The sequence below is a fragment of the Bufo gargarizans genome, chromosome 8, assembly GCF_014858855.1.
Source record: "Bufo gargarizans isolate SCDJY-AF-19 chromosome 8, ASM1485885v1, whole genome shotgun sequence".
In the NCBI taxonomy this organism is placed as follows: Eukaryota; Metazoa; Chordata; class Amphibia; order Anura; family Bufonidae; genus Bufo; species Bufo gargarizans.
Genome location: NC_058087.1, coordinates 41,965,266 through 41,985,185, shown reverse-complemented (window position 1 = coordinate 41,985,185; position 19,920 = coordinate 41,965,266). Strand labels below are relative to the sequence as shown.

Genomic DNA, 19,920 nt, shown 5'->3' with positions numbered 1-19,920 from the left:
CTGTAATCCAGAGTGCTCGTTAATTTAACGATCACAGAAATACTTTATGAGCAATGAGTCTACTAAAGTTATGCCCTAAAACATATGGGGCTCATTTTAAAGCCAAGCCATATAAATGTACCACCGGAAATCTGGGAGTAGAACGGGCCTGAGTGCCAAGCTATAGGCGCTTTATGTCTAAAGGGATTTTATTTATTATTTTACTTATTACAGCATTAAAATCACTGTTGGAATAACCTTTAGTTTAAAACATTAAGAAACCTTTATTAAAAGTGGTATTAGTGCAACATTAAAATATGTCATGGCTTCTCATCATGAAAGCCACAACTTATGACAGATCCCAATGGCAGCTGAGGGACCCCTTTGATTTGTATGGGATCCATCGTGGTTCTCGTCATTTTTCCCTTTTCTCGCATGCATTCACACTTGCTTGGCTGTTCTCAGAACTCCCATAGAAGTGAATGGAGCATGCTGGGAGTTGTAGTTTCACAACAGCTGGAGTGTCGGAGGTTGCTGATCCCTGAAATAGGTCATCAATATGAGATAGGCAGTCTGTCTCCTGGTACCCCCGCCGCTCAGCTGTTTGAGGAGGCAATGGCGCTCCCGTGAGCACAGCAGCCTCATCACAGCTTACCAAGCACAGGGCCATACATTGGATAGTGGCTGTGCTTTGTATTGCAGCCCAGCCCCATTCACTTGAATGGGTCTGAGCTGCGCCTAGGACATGTGACCGATGGACGCGATGTCACATGGCCTAGGAAGAGGCCTAAGCGTTCACGGAGTGCGGCGGCCTCTTCTTACAGCTGATCGGCGGAGGTCCGACTCTTGGATCCCCGGGAGGCCTATCCTGAGTGTAGGTCATCAATGTGTAAATCCCGGAGAACCCCTTTAAGTTTCTTCACCAATTCCCCTCCCCCACCCCAGTTGAGTAATAATTCTCCTTTACATCAGGTTGAGACATACTGCCTGATAAAGTGTTGTGGTTGTTAGGTAATGTATCCCTAGCAACCAGATTGTCAGATTTAACCCGACCGTAAGGAGAAGCATCTTGTCAAATGTCCTGTAACTGACGTTAGCGCCTAGCCCCGGACCTAACACCTCCATATATTGCATAGACAGCACATTGATTTCAGTAGGAACTGTGCAATGCTCCATTTCCCCAGGGGTGGCACTGCAGGGAAATTGAGCACACACTGCAGGACTCTCTTACGCTGATTTCACATCACCGTCAGAAGAACGGGGTCCAGGATCCTGTTGCATCCATTATGTACATTTGGCGATTTCCATCTGAGATTTGTTTTTCTTTTTTTTTAGGCGGAAAAAAAAGTGCTGCAGGCATATATTTTTATTTTTATTTTTTTCTTACAGGATCTTTGGATTTTTTTTTCCTGTTCTTCTGACAGAAAAAGGAAAACAAACGGTGATGTGGCACCCAGCCGTACAGCTGGAGGCTGATCGGCAGAGGTGCCACGGTGGTCATCTTATTGTTGGAGAACCTATCTAAAAATAATCAGCACCTTGGACAATCCAATGGCACGGTTCCTGAATTCAGTGTAGCATAGCCTGAGCGGGCAGTCACTTGTACCGGATTTCTGTTCTTGGTATCTCGCATTGCGCGCTTCAGAAAGCGCAGTGATTGATATAGGCCGGTGTAAAGTTCAGCCCTGTATTTTGTTACCAGCTGAAGGCACTGAATTATGGATTGAAATGCGAACTGCAGGGAACAGTCAGAGCTTTGTGCTTCCTTCCCATCAGATATTCAGTTGTTTTTTTTTTTCGACTTCATCCGTCAGATTTCGATTTGGAGGAAAAATCTGTCGTCTGCTCCACTGAATGCGATAAGTAGCTTCTGGAAGTTTATTTAGGGCCTGGAATCCTTTTTCAAGGGGAAATAGTGATAAATCCATATTTTTAGGTTTATGAATAAAATATACAATACTGTGCACGTTTGTAAAGGTACACAGAAGTAAATACAGGTTTGTAATCATTAAAGGGGGGTTTCAACCTTTTTATACCGATGACCTATCCTCAGGATAGGTTTTCTGTATCTTATCGGTAGGGGTTAGACACCCGAGACCACCACCGATCCAGCTGTTTGGAGAGACCGGAGCGCCGATGCCTCTTCACAGCTTGCCAAGCTCAGCGCCGTACATTATATAGTGGCAGTGCTTGGTATTACAGCTCAGCCCCATTTATTCTGGCTCTTCTGAAACTACAAGTCCCAGAATGCAATATGTTCACTGCTATGGGAGTTAAAAGAGCAACTGAGCAAGTGCGTATGCTGGGAGTTATAGTTTCACAACATTTGGAGTCCTTATGGGTTGTTGTTATCTGTAGACTCTTATGTACTGCATATTTCATTATTTTTGCGTTTCATTTACAGAATGTGGTTCCTGCCGAAGTGTCCCTGGTTTGTGTGGTGAAGCCAGATGAGTTCTGGGACAAGAAAGTCACACATTTCTGCTTTTGGAAGGAGAAAGATCGCCTTGGTTTTGAGGTAAGAACGCTGGGACTAAGTTTTTGTCTGGGAAGTCGTCACCATGGGTTGAAAGAAAGTGTAGCTCTTTTACTTGCCGGACAAAACTTGGTCAACCGGGTTTTCCCTTCTTCCCATCACATGCGTTTGACGTTTCCAACCAGCGCCAAGTAAGTTGTCTCTGACAACATCCAGCTCCATCTCTTCCTGCAGGGATCTCACACCCACCCCCCTCTAAGGATAGCACAATGGGGGAGCATTGTCATCTCCCTTGCACCTAAAAAAAGTTGCAATATATACGCTTGCGACTTTTTATAAACTAGTTGCATCTCCAGGTTTTTAGGTCACCCTCGACACTTTTCCTAGAGGGGCATTGCAAGGACTGGAAGGGGGCATGACCAACAGCCGTGATACATTTTATCCTCAATGCCAGTTTTCTGGCGCAAAATGAAGCTAAAATTTACGGTAGCTCATAGATTCGTTATAGATCTCCGTTTAGCCGCACGGACTGCCAGAACATACAGCAGTTCACAATAGGCTGCCAACAGAGGGCGCATTGCTGTACCAGGCAGAAGATGGGTACATCGGGGGGGGGGGGGGGGGGGAAGCATACTGGGGAGAAAGAAACTACTGGATGGATATAATAATTTTCCCAAAACTTTCTATCATGGCAATAAAACCCTTGTCACGTCATGCTAATGACCTTGGTTTGACGCCTATGCGGGGTAAAGCTCCCTTTTATGTACATGGCATTGAGGCCTGCAACATATCCCTCTGTTTAGGCATACAGTGGGATACGGCGCCCTTAGGGTCTCACTGTAAAAAAAAATAATATAAAAGTATACTATGTGGATTTTAAAGGGTACAATGCTGTCCATTAATGAACAATGAAAACCTGATTGGAAAAAAAACTAAACAAAAAACATAAGTTGAAGCAGAGCCAGCGATAAGATTAGATTCACCGATCATCCTTGGTAGGAGAGCAATTTCCCTTCTGGTATATATGCCCGGTTAAGTATTTCATTTGAATTCAGCAAGCACTGAACAGAAGACACGGGCGCCCTGCTGCATCGTAGTCACCGGTACGACATACAGTGAATGACACCATTCACTCATAGTCATGCTTTTGGTGGCTATGAATAATGTCTTACTCTGAAGGGCCGTGAACTTTGTAACACAATACATGTCCAGTTTATTTGGTAGATCTAGTTATAAAAACATCCTTTTTAGGTCTGCTGCGTGCACCAGGGTAGAAAATATTCTGGATCCCACAATGCTTTGGCAGTCATGGCTTATGACAAAGGTTACTGGAATGGGCATCAGGCAAAGGGTCAGGACACAGAGAATCAGCATTTAGTTTTTCGGGTTATGTATTATTATTATTATTATTATTGTTGTTGTTGTTGATGATGTTTGTTGGACAAAGATAAGAAGTCCATCAGTTTATCGTATTTATGTGTTTGGCCCCAACACACACAAGAGCAGTGAAGTCAATCGATCGATGTAGCCCATCCATTTAAAGGTCTTTTCCGGGCTTTTACTCAGGATAGGTAATCAATATCAGATCAGCGAGGGTCCAACACCCGGCACCCCCGCCAATCAGCTGTATGAGGAGACGGCGCATACAGTGTATCCATTTGTATCCATTCATTTTCGATGGGGACAAAACTGAACGAAACGGAGTGCACCAAAATGGATTCCGTTCCATTTGGTTGCGCTCCCGTCATGAACAGAATAACGCTGCAAGCAGTGTTTTTCTGTCTGCGATGTGGTGCGGAGCAAGACTGATCCGTCCTGACACACAATGTAAGTCACTGGGGACGGATCCGTTTTCTCTGACGCAATAGAAAACTGATCCGTCCCCATTGACTTTCAATTGTATTAACTATAAAATCCTGCAGTTTTCACACTGGGCACTAAGCCTAATGATAGGCGCCGCTTCTTGCTCTGTACAGATCACTTTACTGCAGTTATCTGCTTATCTATACACATAGGCGATATCATTACAGGCAGGATTAGAATGGCAGACAAGACAGGATCCATCATTCACAACAGGTGATTGTCAGAGCTCATCTATTCCTTCCCTGTACAATGGTCTCTGCACAGGTCACAGAGCACGCCTAGAAAACTCTCCCATAGACGTCAATGAGGTCCCCTCCTGACCATTAGCTGCCATAAAGTAATTCTTTAATGGAGTGTAAGGCTACTTTCACACTAGCGTTCGGGTGTCCGCTCGTGAGCTCCGTTTGAAGGGGCTCACGAGCGGACCCGAACGCCTCCGTCCAGCCCTGATGCAGTCTGAATGGAGCGGATCCGCTCAGACTGCATCAGTCTGGCGGCGTTCAGCCTCCGCTCCGCCCGCCTCCGCACGGACAGGCGGACAGCTGAACGCTGCTTGCAGCGTTCGGGTGTCCGCCTGGCCGTGCGGAGGCGTACGGATCCGTCCAGACTTACAATGTAAGTCAATGGGGATGGATCAGTTTGAAGATGCCACAATATGGCTCAATCTTCAGGCGGATCCGTCCCCCATTGACTTTACATTGAAAGTCTGAACGGATCCGTCCGAGGCTATTTTCACACTTAGCTGTAATATGCTAAAATAATGCAGATGGATCCGTTCTGAACGGAGCCTCCGTCTGCATTATTATGATCGGATCCGTTCAGAACGGATCCGATCGAACGCTAGTGTGAAAGTAGCCTAAATGCTGTTAAGAACAGCTCAGGCAAGATGGCCGCCTCCATAATCATGTTCTAGAAACAGAATAAAAAAAATAGGTAATCAGAAAATTAAAAAAGACTAGAAAAAAAGGATTTCTGTTACTATCTGGTTTTTAACTGGCAGAAAACATGTTTGGTGACCCCTTTTCCTTTAAGAGGGTGTTAGAGAAGCCTCAGTCAGTCAGTTTGGGCCTACAGCTCACGTTCAGTGCAAGGCCTTGTGCCGGACAGGGAGCCACAGAAAAGGAGGTCACCCCAGCGCCGTCCAGGCCTTGGGCCGGACAGGAAACCGGACTGTTAGGACCCCAACGATCGTACGTTTATTACCTTTCCTTACCCCGTTCATTATATTTGACACAGTTCCTTTACAGCAGTTTAGCGTTATTGGTATTTCAGTTCTGTAGAAATCATTTTATTTTTCCGCGTGACTCCTCTTTCCTTCCCGTTTTCGTACTCGAAGCCTGTTTCTAATTTCAATCGCCGGAGCCGCATGTTTATGCAGCAGCCCTGACTCCTATATTTTGTGTTGGCTGTAAAGTGCAGAAATTGGAAATGAAATCCCTGGAGCTGTTATAGCTCATCTGATGCCTGCCTCTTGTTTTCACAAGGATCACCGTTATATTACAGCAAATCAATGCAAACAAACACAGCCGTGCAAATGTACCAGCCATAAACCCGACAGCGGGCATTGTGTATTTTTCATAGCCCCCATGAGACTGGAAGTGGCAGTTCAGTCCATCAGTAACTGAAGTATGATTTGCATGTATTACAATATAAGATTCCCCAATATGCACCAGTAACCAGGGATATGGAGACGGTAAAGCGTCTTTACACAGCAGTATTAAGACCCCACAGAGTCCTATATAATGACACTTTTCGCGACGAAGCATTGGCACTATATATTGGCTATATACAGGCCCGTCGCTACCCAACAGGCAAAACAAGCAATTGCTTGGGGCCCCGAGCTGGTTGGGGCCCCGAGCTGGCCCGGGGCCAAGCAGAGCCGGTGCCCGATGGTATATTCTAACCCCCAGGCGTTCCCATGGTGACAGGGACGCTTGCCTGCGGTTTAGAATATACCATCGGATCTGAGTTTTACGAGCTCAGTGAGATCGTAAAAACTCAAATCCGATGGTATATTCTAACCCCCAGGCTTTCCCATGGTGACGGGGACGCTTGCCTGGGGGTTAGAATATACAGGGCCACGCCGCTCACTGCAGTATATTTATAAACTAATCAGTAACTACTTTAACTTTAATCATTGCTCATTGCTGAGCTCTTTACTTGGATTATTTGGATATCTTACTTTGTCTTAGCTCCGGTAATAGCAGGCAGTGCGGGGGGCGGGGGGCGGCGCTCACTCACTGACCGACGTCACGCGCCTGCTCCTCCCACTAGGCGGTGCAGGCGCGTGACGTCAGTGAGTGAGCACCGCCTGCACTGCCTGCTGTTACCGGAGCTAAGACAAAGTAAGATATCCAAATAATCCAAGTAAAGAGCTCAGCAATGAGCAATGATTAAAGTTAAAGTAGTTACTGATTAGTTTATAAATATACTGCTGTGAGCGTCGGGGATCTGTGGATGGCACTGCCATCCACAGATCCCCCTACAGTGCCATCCACAGATCCCCCTCCCCTAAACAGTGCCATCCACAGATCCCCCCCTCCCCTAAACTGTTTAGGGGAGGGGGGGATCTGTGGAAGGCACTGTTTAGGGGGGATCTGTGGATGGCATTGTTTAGGGGGGGATCTGTGGATGGCACTGTTTAGGGGGGAGATCTGTGGATGGCACTGTTTAGGGGAGGGGGGATCTGTGGGTGGCACTGTTTAGGGGAGGAGGGATCTGTGGATGGCACTGTTTAGGGGGGGGGGATCTGTGGATGGCACTGTTTAGGGGAGGGGGGATCTGTGGATGGCACTGTTTAGGGGGGGGGAGGGATCTGTGGATGAGACTGTTTAGGGGAGGGGGATCTGTGGATGGCACTGTTTGGGGGGGGGAGGGATCTGTGGATGAGACTGTTTAGGGGAGGGGGATCTGTGGATGGCACTGTTCAAATTTCATGCACATTAAATGCAACAGCAGTATTTGCACTGTAAACCTCCTTTTTTATTAATATAAAGTGTGGGTGAATTTAAGCTGTATGGCTATACTGTGGTTCCTGTAGGCTTTGCGTGCGTAAGGTGTGGAGGGGGGCCTCCATGTCTATTTTGCTTGGGGCCCCCAAATTCCTTCAAACGGCCCTGGCTATATAGTGTAATAAGAGGAGGCTGCAAGACTTGGAAACGTAGTTCAATAAAGGCTTCCCCATTCTACTTGACAATGATTCCTTTGGGAATGGGTAACTTGCGTTTCCCTGCCTGCAATGTGACCGAGATGGTCTTTGTTCGGAGGTACGCAGTCATTGTTTTATTGAACGAGCCACGCCCTGTCCGTATTTCCTGTTGGCAAGGGATCCTATAGGTGGCACAGTGACCATTGAGTCTATGGGCAGCAGAAAGTGGGGATTACTAGATGCCCACACTATTCTAGGCATCCATATAACTGGTTCCTTATTACTATTGCAGTGTGGAATTGGCTCCAACATAAAGCAAATGTTCTAATTTAGGAGAATGTCTAAAAAAAAAAAATATATATATATATATTTTAATGATGAAGGTGGTAGGGAGAAATGCAGGTCTTTATCCTAAGGCCTCATGCACACGACCGTTGTTTGGGTCCGTTGTTTGCGGAACCATTCACTTCAGTGGGGCTGCAAAAGATGCGGACAGCACTCCGTGGCTCCGTTCCGTGGCCCCGCTAAAAAAAAAATATAACATGTCCTATTCTTGTCCGGTACTTTGCGGACAAGAATAGGCATTTATATTGCCGGCGCCTGTTCCGTTCCGCAAATTGCGGAAGGCAACACAGGCGGCTTCCGTTTTTTGCGGATTCGCGGTTTGCAAAAAAAAACTGCACAGTCGTATGCATGAGGCCTAAGGGTGAAGCTGACCTTAAAGCGTACCTGAGTTTTAAAAATAAAGTATAATGTGCCTACTGTGATGACAGGAATGTGTCCTTTTGGGGCTTCCCTAGTATCTATTTCAGCCATATTATTCTCTGTTTCATCTGCACAGCTAGATGCATTTCTCTCAGAAGGAAAGGACATATGGTCTAAGGCTACTTTCACACTCGCGTTTGGTGCGGATCCGTCATGGATCTGCACAAACGCATCCCTTCAGATAATACAACCGCATGCATCCGTTCAGAACGGATCAGTTTGTATTATCTTTAACGTAGCCAAAACATTTTCTATTGTGCCAGATTGTGTCAGTGAAAACGGATACGTTCCCATAGACTTACATTGTTTGTCAGGACGGATCCGTTTGGCTCAGTTTTGTCAGACAGACACCAAAATGCTGCAAGCAGCATTTTGGTGTCTGCCTCCAAAGCAGAATGGAGACTGACCGGAGCCGAACTAATGCATTCTGAGCGGATCCTTATCCATCCATACAGTCCTGTAATAGTCATTACATTTCATGATATTCAAGGATTTCCGAGGTGGCAAGTGCACTGTCTGTGTAGTCTCAAATGACTGCCCATATGTGCACCTTTCACTTTTTAAAGGGGTTGTCCGGGTTCAGATCCCATATTTTCAGCCAGGCAGCCCCCCTGATGTTAGCATCAGAGGATGTCATTCTCTGACGCGCTCCCTGGCCCTGCGCTGGATCGCGCAGGGCAAGGACTTTTTTATTTACAATAATACACTGCTGGGCGTCACTGTTTCTGATGGGTCGTGTTTAGCGCTGCCCTAGCCGTTTTACAGGGTATGGCAGTGCTAAAACCCGCCCATCAGTGCCAGTGACATCACTGGGCACACTATTGGGTGGAAGCCTTGGCCTGGCAGCCCTAAGGAGAGCCGGTTCGTCACTGGATCTCCTGAAAAATGCCTTTGCCCTGCGCGATTCAAAGGAGAGCATCGGAGCTGCCTGGGTGAAGATAGGGGTATGTCCGGGTTCAGCTCTGAACCTGGACAAGCCCTTTAAGTATATGGATCATAAGGAAGGTAAGTAATTCATGGGTGATGTAGCTAATGGAGGAAGTTGTCTTCCCCCAGCTGACGCATTCATAACTACACCAGTTTCCTTCAGAATGCTGTTGCTAGAGTAATAAATGCCATTTTATGACAAAATTACACTAATTCCATAGCACTTCACCTCCACACAGCCATTTGCATTCCATCCCCCAAAATGCCTTTTCTTTCTTATTTAATAAACGGCAATAAATGTTACTTTGCTCTGAAAGAATTTATAGCTTTGCTCTTTGAGTAGGTTATTAGTGGTTTTTTTTTTTTTTTTCCAAAGCTTTATTTATTGAATAATGATAATTTTTAGAAATGGTGACTAACTGCAGTGAGTTCTAAAGCAAAAAACATAGGGTTCTTCTCTATGAGCCAAATACTTACACTAAAAATATGGCGTGTTGTTTGGACCTGGATGTAGAGGAACTAAAGTAGTCATTTGTTGAAAATAGTAAGAAGAATGCCTGTATTTTTACACTTGCGTCATGCCCCTCTCTGGGCGTAACTTTTAAATCAATTTGATTCCTCCATCTCTTAGTATACATATAGTGGTACCTTGGAACCGAACCCGAGTTCGGGAAATGTTTTTTTACAGTATAAATCAATTTCTGAAGTTATTTTGCAAAGTCTCGTGAGATTTCGTGAAGCAATAATTTCGGCTCATCAGAGCCAATACATTCTAATACTGTACGGAGCGTCCGCTCCATACAGTATGGAAACAAAGTTTTATGCGAATCGACTTCGGATGTTTCATCCGAAGTCGATTCGCTCATCCCTAGATATAACACTTACTATTAGCTGCTGAATCATGACTGTGCTGTGTGGTCTCTCTGTACTTTCTCCCTCCTCCCCTAGCCATAGACTTCCATGGAATGATGCAAAGGGAAAGTGTCATCAGAAAATGACCCATGGTTAAATCACTTGTCTTAAACATACTGTATTTTTTTTTGGTGATTTTATTTCATTTACCATCAATATATATATTTAAAGTAAATTCATTCAATTGTGCAGTTTTCACACTGACCAGTAGACCTAATAATATGTCAAGTCTTGTTCTGTTCAGGTAACTTTTCAGTAGGCATCTAATAATCTCAGACAGGATTACAATGACCGATATCACCTCTATATACTGTATTTTTTTTCGCCCTATAAGACGCACCTAGGTTTTAGAGAAGGACAATAAGGAAAAAAAATATTTTCCATTACACCTCAGATCAGACCTCAGCTAACAGCCCCAATCAGACCCCCGAAGTTAAGACCCCAACAAGTCATGTGAATGACCCCCCCCCCCCCATCAGACCTCAGACCTCATATCAGCCAGCACTGCCTCTCATATTGGACCCCAGCAGCCCCTATTGCCTCATATCAGCCCTCTGTAGCCCCCAATTGCCTCTCATGTTGCCCCCATTGCCTCTTAGCTTGCCCCCAGCGCCTCATGTTTAATAAAATAAATAAACCACTTACCTCTCCTGCTCCTGGATGCCGCCACTCCTCTCCTTCAGTGCGCTCTGTCTACCGCTTCCCGGTCCTCTGGTACTAATGAGCACTTCCATAATGGAATGCTGCTCTCACAGGAAGTCTCAACCCAGTGCGAACAGTAGGATTTTAGGATATTTTTAAACTATAGATTGGAGTGTGGAAAATTCACCAAATCGCCAAAAATTCTAAAAGAAAATGTTTACCATAAAAAGTTGATCTAAACAATAGGTAATTTTCTGATGACACACTTCCTGTAATCTGATCCTTTAGTGAGCAGGCAGTCAGTCTTGGTCTCACGAGACAGATTTCACACACAATTAGTTTAGATGAGGGGGAGAGGAGAGAATAGTTGATAACTCTAACACGAGGCATCTTTCTCTGATATATTACAAAGTGTCTCATATTCGCCTGCACTACTGAGATATATGCAATGTTAAGTGAACGTACAGTGACTTTTTTAAGATGTTTGAATTACAGTGTCTGTCTCAGATGTTCTCTATGAAAAAGGTATTTGCCTTGTGCATATTACATTCTCTCTGGAAGACACTTTACATAAATAGAGATATAATAGTATAAAACATCTTTTCTATTATCTGAAGGAGGAGGCCGGGGGAAATCTATTAAGCAGTGTCTGACATTTTCATCCAGCCGGTCCGTAGACCCGCTTATTCTGTAATCTGCTGCCGACTGACACCATGGCTTTTATCTAATTTTGTCGACTTTGTTCTCGAAGCCAATTATTTCACATGTAATTTATATCTCTTGATCTGTCATGTAAATGTTTCTTCATGGTTAAAAGACAGTATCCGTTCCGGACAGCCTAAGAAGTAAAACCTAGCTGCCTGTGAAAGTACAAAATTAATTTGAATTTAGATTATATTTTTGCGAATGAAGGATTGGCTTTCCATCCATATCCAATATTGTGGTTTTAATCAAATTCCATGGCTGAAAGCCAGAGATTTGTAAAACTGAAATATTCATGCATTGTGACATTCAGTATTTGGGCTTACAAAGATTTACATATTAACTTTAGAGGTTACATTTGAGGCTTCTCTCACACTGGCATTTTGGTTTCTGTTTGTAGGATGCGTTCAGGGCTCTCGCGCGCGGTCCAAAACGGATCAGTTTTGCCCTAATGCATTCTGAATGGATAAGGATCCGCTCAGAATGCATCAGTTTGCCTCCATTCCGCTCCTGACGATGCGGAGGCGAACTGATCCGTCCTGACACACAATGGAAGTCAATGGGGACGGATCAATTTTCACTGACACAATATAGCACTATAGAAAACGGCTATGGCTATGTTACAGATAATACAAACGGATCCGTTCTGAACGGATGCATGCGGTTGTATTATCAGTACGGATCAGTCTGTGCAGATCCATGACTGATCCACAACAAACGCGAGTGTGAAAGTAGCCTGAACTCGTAAGATTACATACACTTTCTACAGTGATTGTAGATTGATTGGCTCCCCTGTGATAACTGAAATCTAAGCCCCTAATTGGCTCGCCCCGCCCCCGCTCACTCCCCCCCAGCACCAGCATGGCCGCCGCTGCATCTCCTGTTCGCGCAGATCAAAATGCTCCCTAACATCGCGAGTGACATTAGGGAGTGAAGTGAGTATAACCTGTATAAGGGGCCTGGGTATTTTGGGGGGAATTATATATATTTATTATTATATTTTTTTTTTAAGTGCCCGCAACGTAGCTCTGAAACAAAAGGTTCATACTTGCCTGCTCCATGCCGCCCCGGTCCTCCGTGCTGCTCCTGCTGTCTCCATCATAAGGTCAGGGTGCTGATTACGTCCAGTTGGCTTGGGCATGGTCACATGCGCCATTTCAGTGTTGATGTGCTGCCTGTGACCACTACTGAAGTCCGTTTTTGGATGGGGCAACGCACGTGACCATGCCCATAGCCAGCTGGATGTGTACAGCTCCGGGACTGGGAGATGGAGAGAGCGGGGGCACCATTGAGAAACAGAGCAGCGGAGAGCATCTGACTTATTGCCCTGTCCCTATTGAGAACACAAGCACGCTCAGTCACACATGCTCGACTGGCCAAACGCTATCTAAAGTCTATGGCCAGCCTCACCAGTGTAACCGCTAGCTTTTGACCTTGTGTGCTAGATTTGTCTTTCTTTCTTGCTTCCTTTTAGGCAGTATGCGTCTTGATGTAACACTTCAGAAAGGGACCTGCCCAGCTTATATTTTGTCACTGCAGTTATGTTGTTTTCTAGGTTATCTTGGTGTCCGGTAATAAGCTGACGAGGTACATAGAACCGTCACAGCTCACAGAAGAATTTGGAGGAAGCCTTACTTATGATCATATGGATTGGCTGAATAAAAGACTAGTAAGTAATAAACAGAAAATGACAAACTCTACAAGCATATTACTATCTCTGATATATATAAAGCTGAGTGTATGCATGTATGTTTGTCCGCTAAAGGAATCCGCACCGTCACATTTATAATCACAAAATTTTGCACAGCCGCCTCCTGTGACTCGGGGAATGTCATAGACTATGTTTTGAGTGGAAATTTTCACCCCGCGCTTTACAATTATTTGCCAAAGAATACGCTTAGTAACCTAACCACCAAACTACAGGAGCCATTGTCAGTTGGCTGTTGTGGCAGTCAGCCTGGTTCTTCATCAGGTTGCATATAGCAACCAATCACAGCTCAGCTTCTAATTTGCTACAGGTCATTAATATGAGCTCTGATTGGTTGTTATAGACAACAAAGGACATTCTTCGTATAAGACAGCTTATGTGTGAGTTAATATAATTTTGATTGCGACGCTTAGCCAACGTTGTTGTAGAGGCTGATGTAACTCACATGACCTGAAGTGTATACTAATTCTGTGGGGTTTTATATACTGTCAATTAAAAAAAATAATGCCCCGTAAGAAAAGGAATTCGATTGGACGATTGTCAAGCTGCTGTGGAGGTCACTGTTAAAGGGGCAGGGAATGGGGGAAGGTCACAGTTAAAGGGGTTCTCCAGGAATTAAGAAAATAAAAATACTTAAATATTACTTCATTATAAATATATTCCTAAATACCATTCATTAGTTATAATGGCTTGTTTTGTCTAAAGAGCAATCAGTAGGAGAAACAAAATGGCCGCCATCCTATTAGTACACACAAAACCTGTCCTAATCACATACAGTCAGGTCCATAAATATTGGGACATTGACACAATTCTAACATTTTTCGCTCTATACACCACCACAATGGATTTGAAATGAAACGAACAAGATGTGCTTTAACTGCAGACTGTCAGCTTTAATTTGAGGTTATTTACATCCAAACCAGGTGAACGGTGAAGGAATTACAACAGTTTGCATATGTGACTCCCACTTGTTAAGGGACCAAAAGTAATGGGACAATTGGCTTCTCAGCTGTTCCATGGCCAGGTTTGTGTTATTCCCTCATTATCCCAATTACAATGAGCAGATAAAAGGTCCAGAGTTCATTTCCAGTCTGCTATTTGCATTTGGAATCTGTTGCTGTCAACTCTCAAGATGAGATCCAAAGAGCTGTCACTATCAGTGAAGCAAGCCATCATTAGGCTGAAAAAACAAAACAAACCCATCAGAGAGATAGCAAAAACTTTAGGCGTGGTCAAAACCACTGTTTGGAACATTCTTAAAAAGAAGGAGCGCATCAGTGAGCTCAGCAACACCAAAAGACCCGGAAGACCATGGAAAACAACTGTGGTGGATGACTGAAGAATTTTTTCCCTGGTGAAGAAAACACCCTTCACAACAGTTGGCCAGATCAAGAACACTCTCCAGGAGGTAGGTGTATGTGTGTCAAAGTCAACAATCAAGAGAAGACTTCACCAGAGTAAATACAGAGGGTTCACCACAAGATGTAAACCATTAGTGAGCCTCAAAAACAGGAAGGCCAGATTAGAGTTTGCCAAACGACATCTAAAAAAGCCTTCACAGTTCTGGAACAACACCCTATGGACAGATGAGACCAAGATCAACTTGTACCAGAGTAATGGGAAGAGAAGAGTATGGAGAAGGAAAGGAACTGCTCATGATCCTAAGCATACCACCTCATCAGTGAAGCATGGTGGTGGTAGTGTCATGGCGTGAGCATGTATGGCTGCCAATGGAACTGGTTCTCTTGTATTTATTGATGATGTGACTGCTGACAAAAGCAGCAGTATGAATTCTGAAGTGTTTCGGGCAATATTATCTGCTCATATTCAGCCAAATGCTTTAGAACTCATTGGATGGCGCTTCACAGTGCAGATGGACAATGACCCAAAGCATACTGCAAAAGCAACCAAAGGTTTTTAAGGGAAAGAAGTGGAATGTTATGCAATGGCCAAGTCAATCACCGGACCTGAATCCGATTAAGCATGCATTTCACTTGCTGAAGACAAAACTAAAGGGAAAATGCCCCAAGAACAAGCAGGAACTGAAGACAGTTGCAGTAGAGGCCTGGCAGAGCATCACCAGGGATGAAACCCAGCGTCTGGTGATGTCTATGCATTCCAGACTTCAGGCTGTAATTGACTGCAAAGGATTCGCAACCAAGTATTAAAAAGTGAAAGTTAAATTTATGATTATTATTTTGTCCCATTACTTTTGGTCCCTTAACAAGTGGGAGGCGCATATGCAAACTGTTGTAATTCCTACACCGTTCACATGATTTGGATGTAAATACCCTCAAATTAAAGCTGACAGTCTGCAGTTAAAGCACATCTTGTTAGTTTAATTTCAAATCCATTGTGGTGGTGTATAGAGCCAAAAATGTTAGAATTGTGTTGATGTCACAATATTTATGGACCTGACTGTATACACAATCTTGTAAGGGATCGTCTCTTTTCAGGGGGTCACACTCACAGCCATCTTGCCAGACAACGGATTTTCATGTCCAAACTGTGTATTTATTTTAGCACTTTTCTCATACAGGATAGTCCAGTTATCAGGCACTGGATCAGTTGCGGTTCCTACATACACAATCAAAATAATGCCTGCCCGGCTGGGCTCTGGCTAAGACCTCATGCACACGACTGTGGTGTGTTTTGTGGTCCGCAAAACATGGATGGCATCCGTGCGTGTTCCGCAATTTGCGGAACTGCATGGACAGCCTTTAATATAAATGCCTATTCTCATCCGCAAAGTGCGGACAAGAATAGCACATGTTATATTTTCGGAGTGCTGTCCGCATCTTTTGCAGCCCCATTGAAGTGAATGGGTCCACATCCAAGCCGCCAAAACGGCGGCTCGGATGCAGACCAAAACGGTCGTGTGCATGAGGCTTAACATATATAAAACGGTTCTTACCTCACTTCTAGGGCACAGTTCACAACTGCAACTCTGTCCAGCTTTACTCAACCAAATAGTCTAGCCAAGGAAGGTATCGGGCGTCACATAGCCTTGTGGCCCCTCAGCCCTCGTGACTGAGACCACCCAGAGCCTCCGCAGGACTCTGCTTCACAAACACTCTCCTTCCCCAGACTGGCACACTGGGAGGTGCTTTATGTTGGCCTGATTCCAGCAGGCCTCACCTGCGATTGCCTCAAGTGAGAGGAAAACATAACCTGGAATAAGTGGGTGGATTGGGAGGCCCCACTGCCAAACCTACCATCCAAATCCAATAAAATCCAGCCCTGAACAAATAAAGAAAATAGCTTCAGCAACTAGGTTTGCTTAAGCCAGCGCCATCTTCCTGGACTATACACCCCTTCGAGGGCTTCATCGAACACATCACTATTCACATTGCCACAATATATAATCTCAAAGAAGAAGTTCCACGGCACCTCCATATGGTAAAAGAAATGTGTCCTTTTATTCACCCATGCCATGTTTCAGTCCACTTGCTGGGACTTTTTTAAAGCTTGAAAAAAGTCCCAGCAAGTGGACTGATCGTTGCATGAGTGAATAAAGGACACATTTCTTTTACCATAAGGAGGTGCCGTGGAACTTCTTCTTTGTTGTATCCAGGTGATTTTGTCGATATCTGCTGGCACTCCTTATACTTTTTTGGGGAACTTTTGTTGTGCTGCTCCTGCGATGTATAAATATATAAATGTATATATAGATGTCTAATTAAAGGCATCAGCGCAATTTTAGACTACTGTTACTCCTCCATATTGCCACCTGGAAGAAGCGGTAGTCCGAAACCATCTGTCTTCGTGACTGCTGCTGGGATCACACTGACATCTGGATGCCACTTGCATGATTCTGTTGAAGCGAACCTGTCACCACGAGAGTGCAGTCTGCAGGCAGCGTGTTATAGAGCAGGAGGAGCTGATCGGAAAAGATTCAGTAAATTCTTTTTTTAATCTCTGCTCTTTTTAGTCTCAGTAGTTATTTGGGTGATCTTATTAGGGATTTCTCTGTATAAGCGCTCATGCACATGATCGTCGTTGTTTTTTGCGGTCCGCAAAACATGGATACCGGCCGTGTGCAGTCCTTAATGTGGACTAAATAGAAGTTAAAAAGACTGTAAAAAACATATAAGAAAAAATGCAGCGCAGGAATGCAGCCCTAGAATTTTTTTTTAAATAAGAAACCGCACCACTCCTATCTGCCATTGTTGCATCTCAGACCACTTTACTGGAACATGGACAAGATGCAATACCAGAGGCATCCTGGGAGAGATCCCTTTTTTTTTTAATTTATTTTTTATTTTTATTCTAATAGCAGACAAGCCCCTTTAATTTTGTCTGTAACAGATGAATTGTGCATATCTGGCAGCCTTTATTTTCACCCAGTCCTGGGTGTTGTTCTTCATTACTTTCTGTACCTTATAATGTGCAATTTGTATTCCTTCTGCCAAAACCTAATGGAAGTTCTTCCTCCATTGTACGGGATGATGTTTTTGCCTCTGCATTGCAGGTATTTGAGAAGTTCACAAAAGAGTCGACATCGCTTTTGGACGAGCTGGCTGTTATCAACAATGGCAGTGATAAGGGAAATCAGAACGAGAAAGACAGGTTTGTGAAACAAGCTGATTGTACGTTACTTGTGCTGCGTGGCGCTATCATCATAATCCCATTATTAAAGCTATGTGCGCTGCCTGCCTTCAGAAACCAGCCGAGCAAGAGCGTGAAGAGCTTTGTATGGTTATTCAGTAACGAAATGCACATCCCTACAGCATCTACCACCCTTAATTTTCTCAAAACAGTGGCAGACTTAAGGCCTCATGCACGCGACCGTATCTATTTTGAGGTCCGCAAAAAATACGGATGAAGTCCGCGTGCATTCTGTATTTTGTGGACCGGAACAGCTGGCCCTTAATAGAACAGTCCTATCCTTGTCCGTAATGCGGACAATAATAGGACATGTTAAATTTTTTTGCAGAACGGAAATATGGACATATGGAAACTGAATGCACACGGAGTACCTTCCTTTCTTTTTGTGGACCCATTGAAATGAATGGTTCCGCATACGGTCCGAAAAAAACCTGAACGGACACGGAAAGAAAATACGTTCTTGTGCATGAGGAAAGGGGTTGTCTCACTTCAGCAAGTGGCATTTATCATGTAGAGAAAGTTAATACCAGGAACTTACTAATGTATTGTGATTATCCATATTTCCTCCTTTTCTGGCTTGATTCATTTTTGGAACACATTATACACTGCTCGTTTCCATGGTTACGACCACCCTGCAATTCAGCAGTGGTGGTCGTACTTGCACACTAGGACAAAGCACTCATGCGGTCCCGGCCACCAGAGGGGCCGACTTTTTACCTATAGTGTGCAAGCGTGACCACCACTGCTGGATTGCAGGGTGGTCGTAATAAATGGATACGAGCAGTGTATAATGTGATGGGAAAAATGAATCAAGCCAGTAAAGGAGGCAATATGGAGAATCAGAATACATTAGTAAGTGCCTTGTATTAACTTTCTCTACATGATAAATGTCACTTGCTGAAGTGAGACAACTGCTTTTAAAGGGTTTGTGCAAAAATTGGTTGGGGGGGGGGGGGGGGGGGGGGGGGGGGGTGTATTTGGAACCACTACATTTGCCCAGACCTGTAAAGGAAAGATTAGTTGCCTCCTTCCCAGTGCCAGCTCACTGCTTCTCCTCCCGACTTGCGATGCTCTGCTGGGCTCCCTCAATGTCAACATCCAGTTAGTTTGACTTGGCTGCAGCCAATCACTGGCTGCCGCAATGTCAGACGACGAATCAAAACATCCCGTCTCTGGCAAAGACAAGAGTTAAATATAAAAATTCCTGCTGCCTGCCTTCATCATTAGGTGGAACCACTGCACGTGGGCTCATTGTCTACTCATTGGGATCTGTAAAAATCTGTATGCAGACACTCCCCCTAGTGGTGGCAGCAGGTAAATATAATGCTATTTTCGCAAAGGCACGTAGTGGTCACAGTTCAGTGTTGGGCTGGCCCCCTCTCATTGCAGGCCCTGTAGCAGTGGCATGGCGGTTAGGTATGCCTCTGTTTGCAGGTAGCAGCAGTAATTGTGGCAGTTTGCAGGTCACAACGCGACCCATTTCGGTTTTATTTGCGTCACAAGCTGCTCTGAGTTTTTCGCGATGCAAAAAGCGTAAAGTCACTGTGTAGCCAAAGCCTAAATTATAAAGTCCATTGGAAATATAAGTGTTGACTGCAATAAAAATACATTTTTACTTTTCATTTTAAGGTCAATGGATTTCAATTACCTTCCTTCTGTTGATCCAGAAACTGTTCTACAAACAGGTAAGGTGTGTTATACTGGAAGCCATGAGCCGTACATGTAATAACGTTATGAGCTCTGTAGTACAATGCACTGAATATGAGTGGGATTTTACATTCCCCATTCACACGCTGCAGTGGGAGGGGTGCAGCCAGGAACAGCGCTGGAGTAAATGGTGAGTATATGTTTTTTTTTTTTTTTTTAAAGTGCTATTCTCATCTAGGATATTGATAACATATCGCTAGGATATGCCACCAGTGTCATATAGGTACAGGTCCCACCTCTGAGACCTGCTCCTCTCTCCACAACGGGACACCGTAAGTGAACAGAGAGCCACCAAGCATGCGTGGCCACCCTCCATTGAAGAAGTTCTGAAAATAGCCGAGTGCTAGCCCCCTATTTCTGGCAGTCGCATAGTTGTGAATGGAGAGGTGGCCACGCTTGTACCTCATGCTCTCCATCCACTCATATGAGACTCCCGACTATTTTCAGAACTCCCATAGCGATTAATGGAGTGCATACTGCGCG

The 19,920-nt window shown here is 44.5% G+C and overlaps 1 protein-coding gene across 1 annotated transcript in view; it reads left to right on the top strand.

The window, feature by feature from the left end:
• SESTD1 (SEC14 and spectrin domain containing 1) overlaps positions 1-19,920 on the top strand; it is a 127,073-nt gene that overhangs the window by 70,018 nt on the left and 37,135 nt on the right. The window contains exons 5-8 of the mRNA XM_044303188.1: positions 2,384-2,497; positions 12,970-13,083; positions 17,594-17,691; positions 19,360-19,415. Coding sequence (XP_044159123.1) covers positions 2,384-2,497; positions 12,970-13,083; positions 17,594-17,691; positions 19,360-19,415 — 382 coding nt within the window. The remainder of the gene's footprint in view (positions 1-2,383; positions 2,498-12,969; positions 13,084-17,593; positions 17,692-19,359; positions 19,416-19,920) is intronic.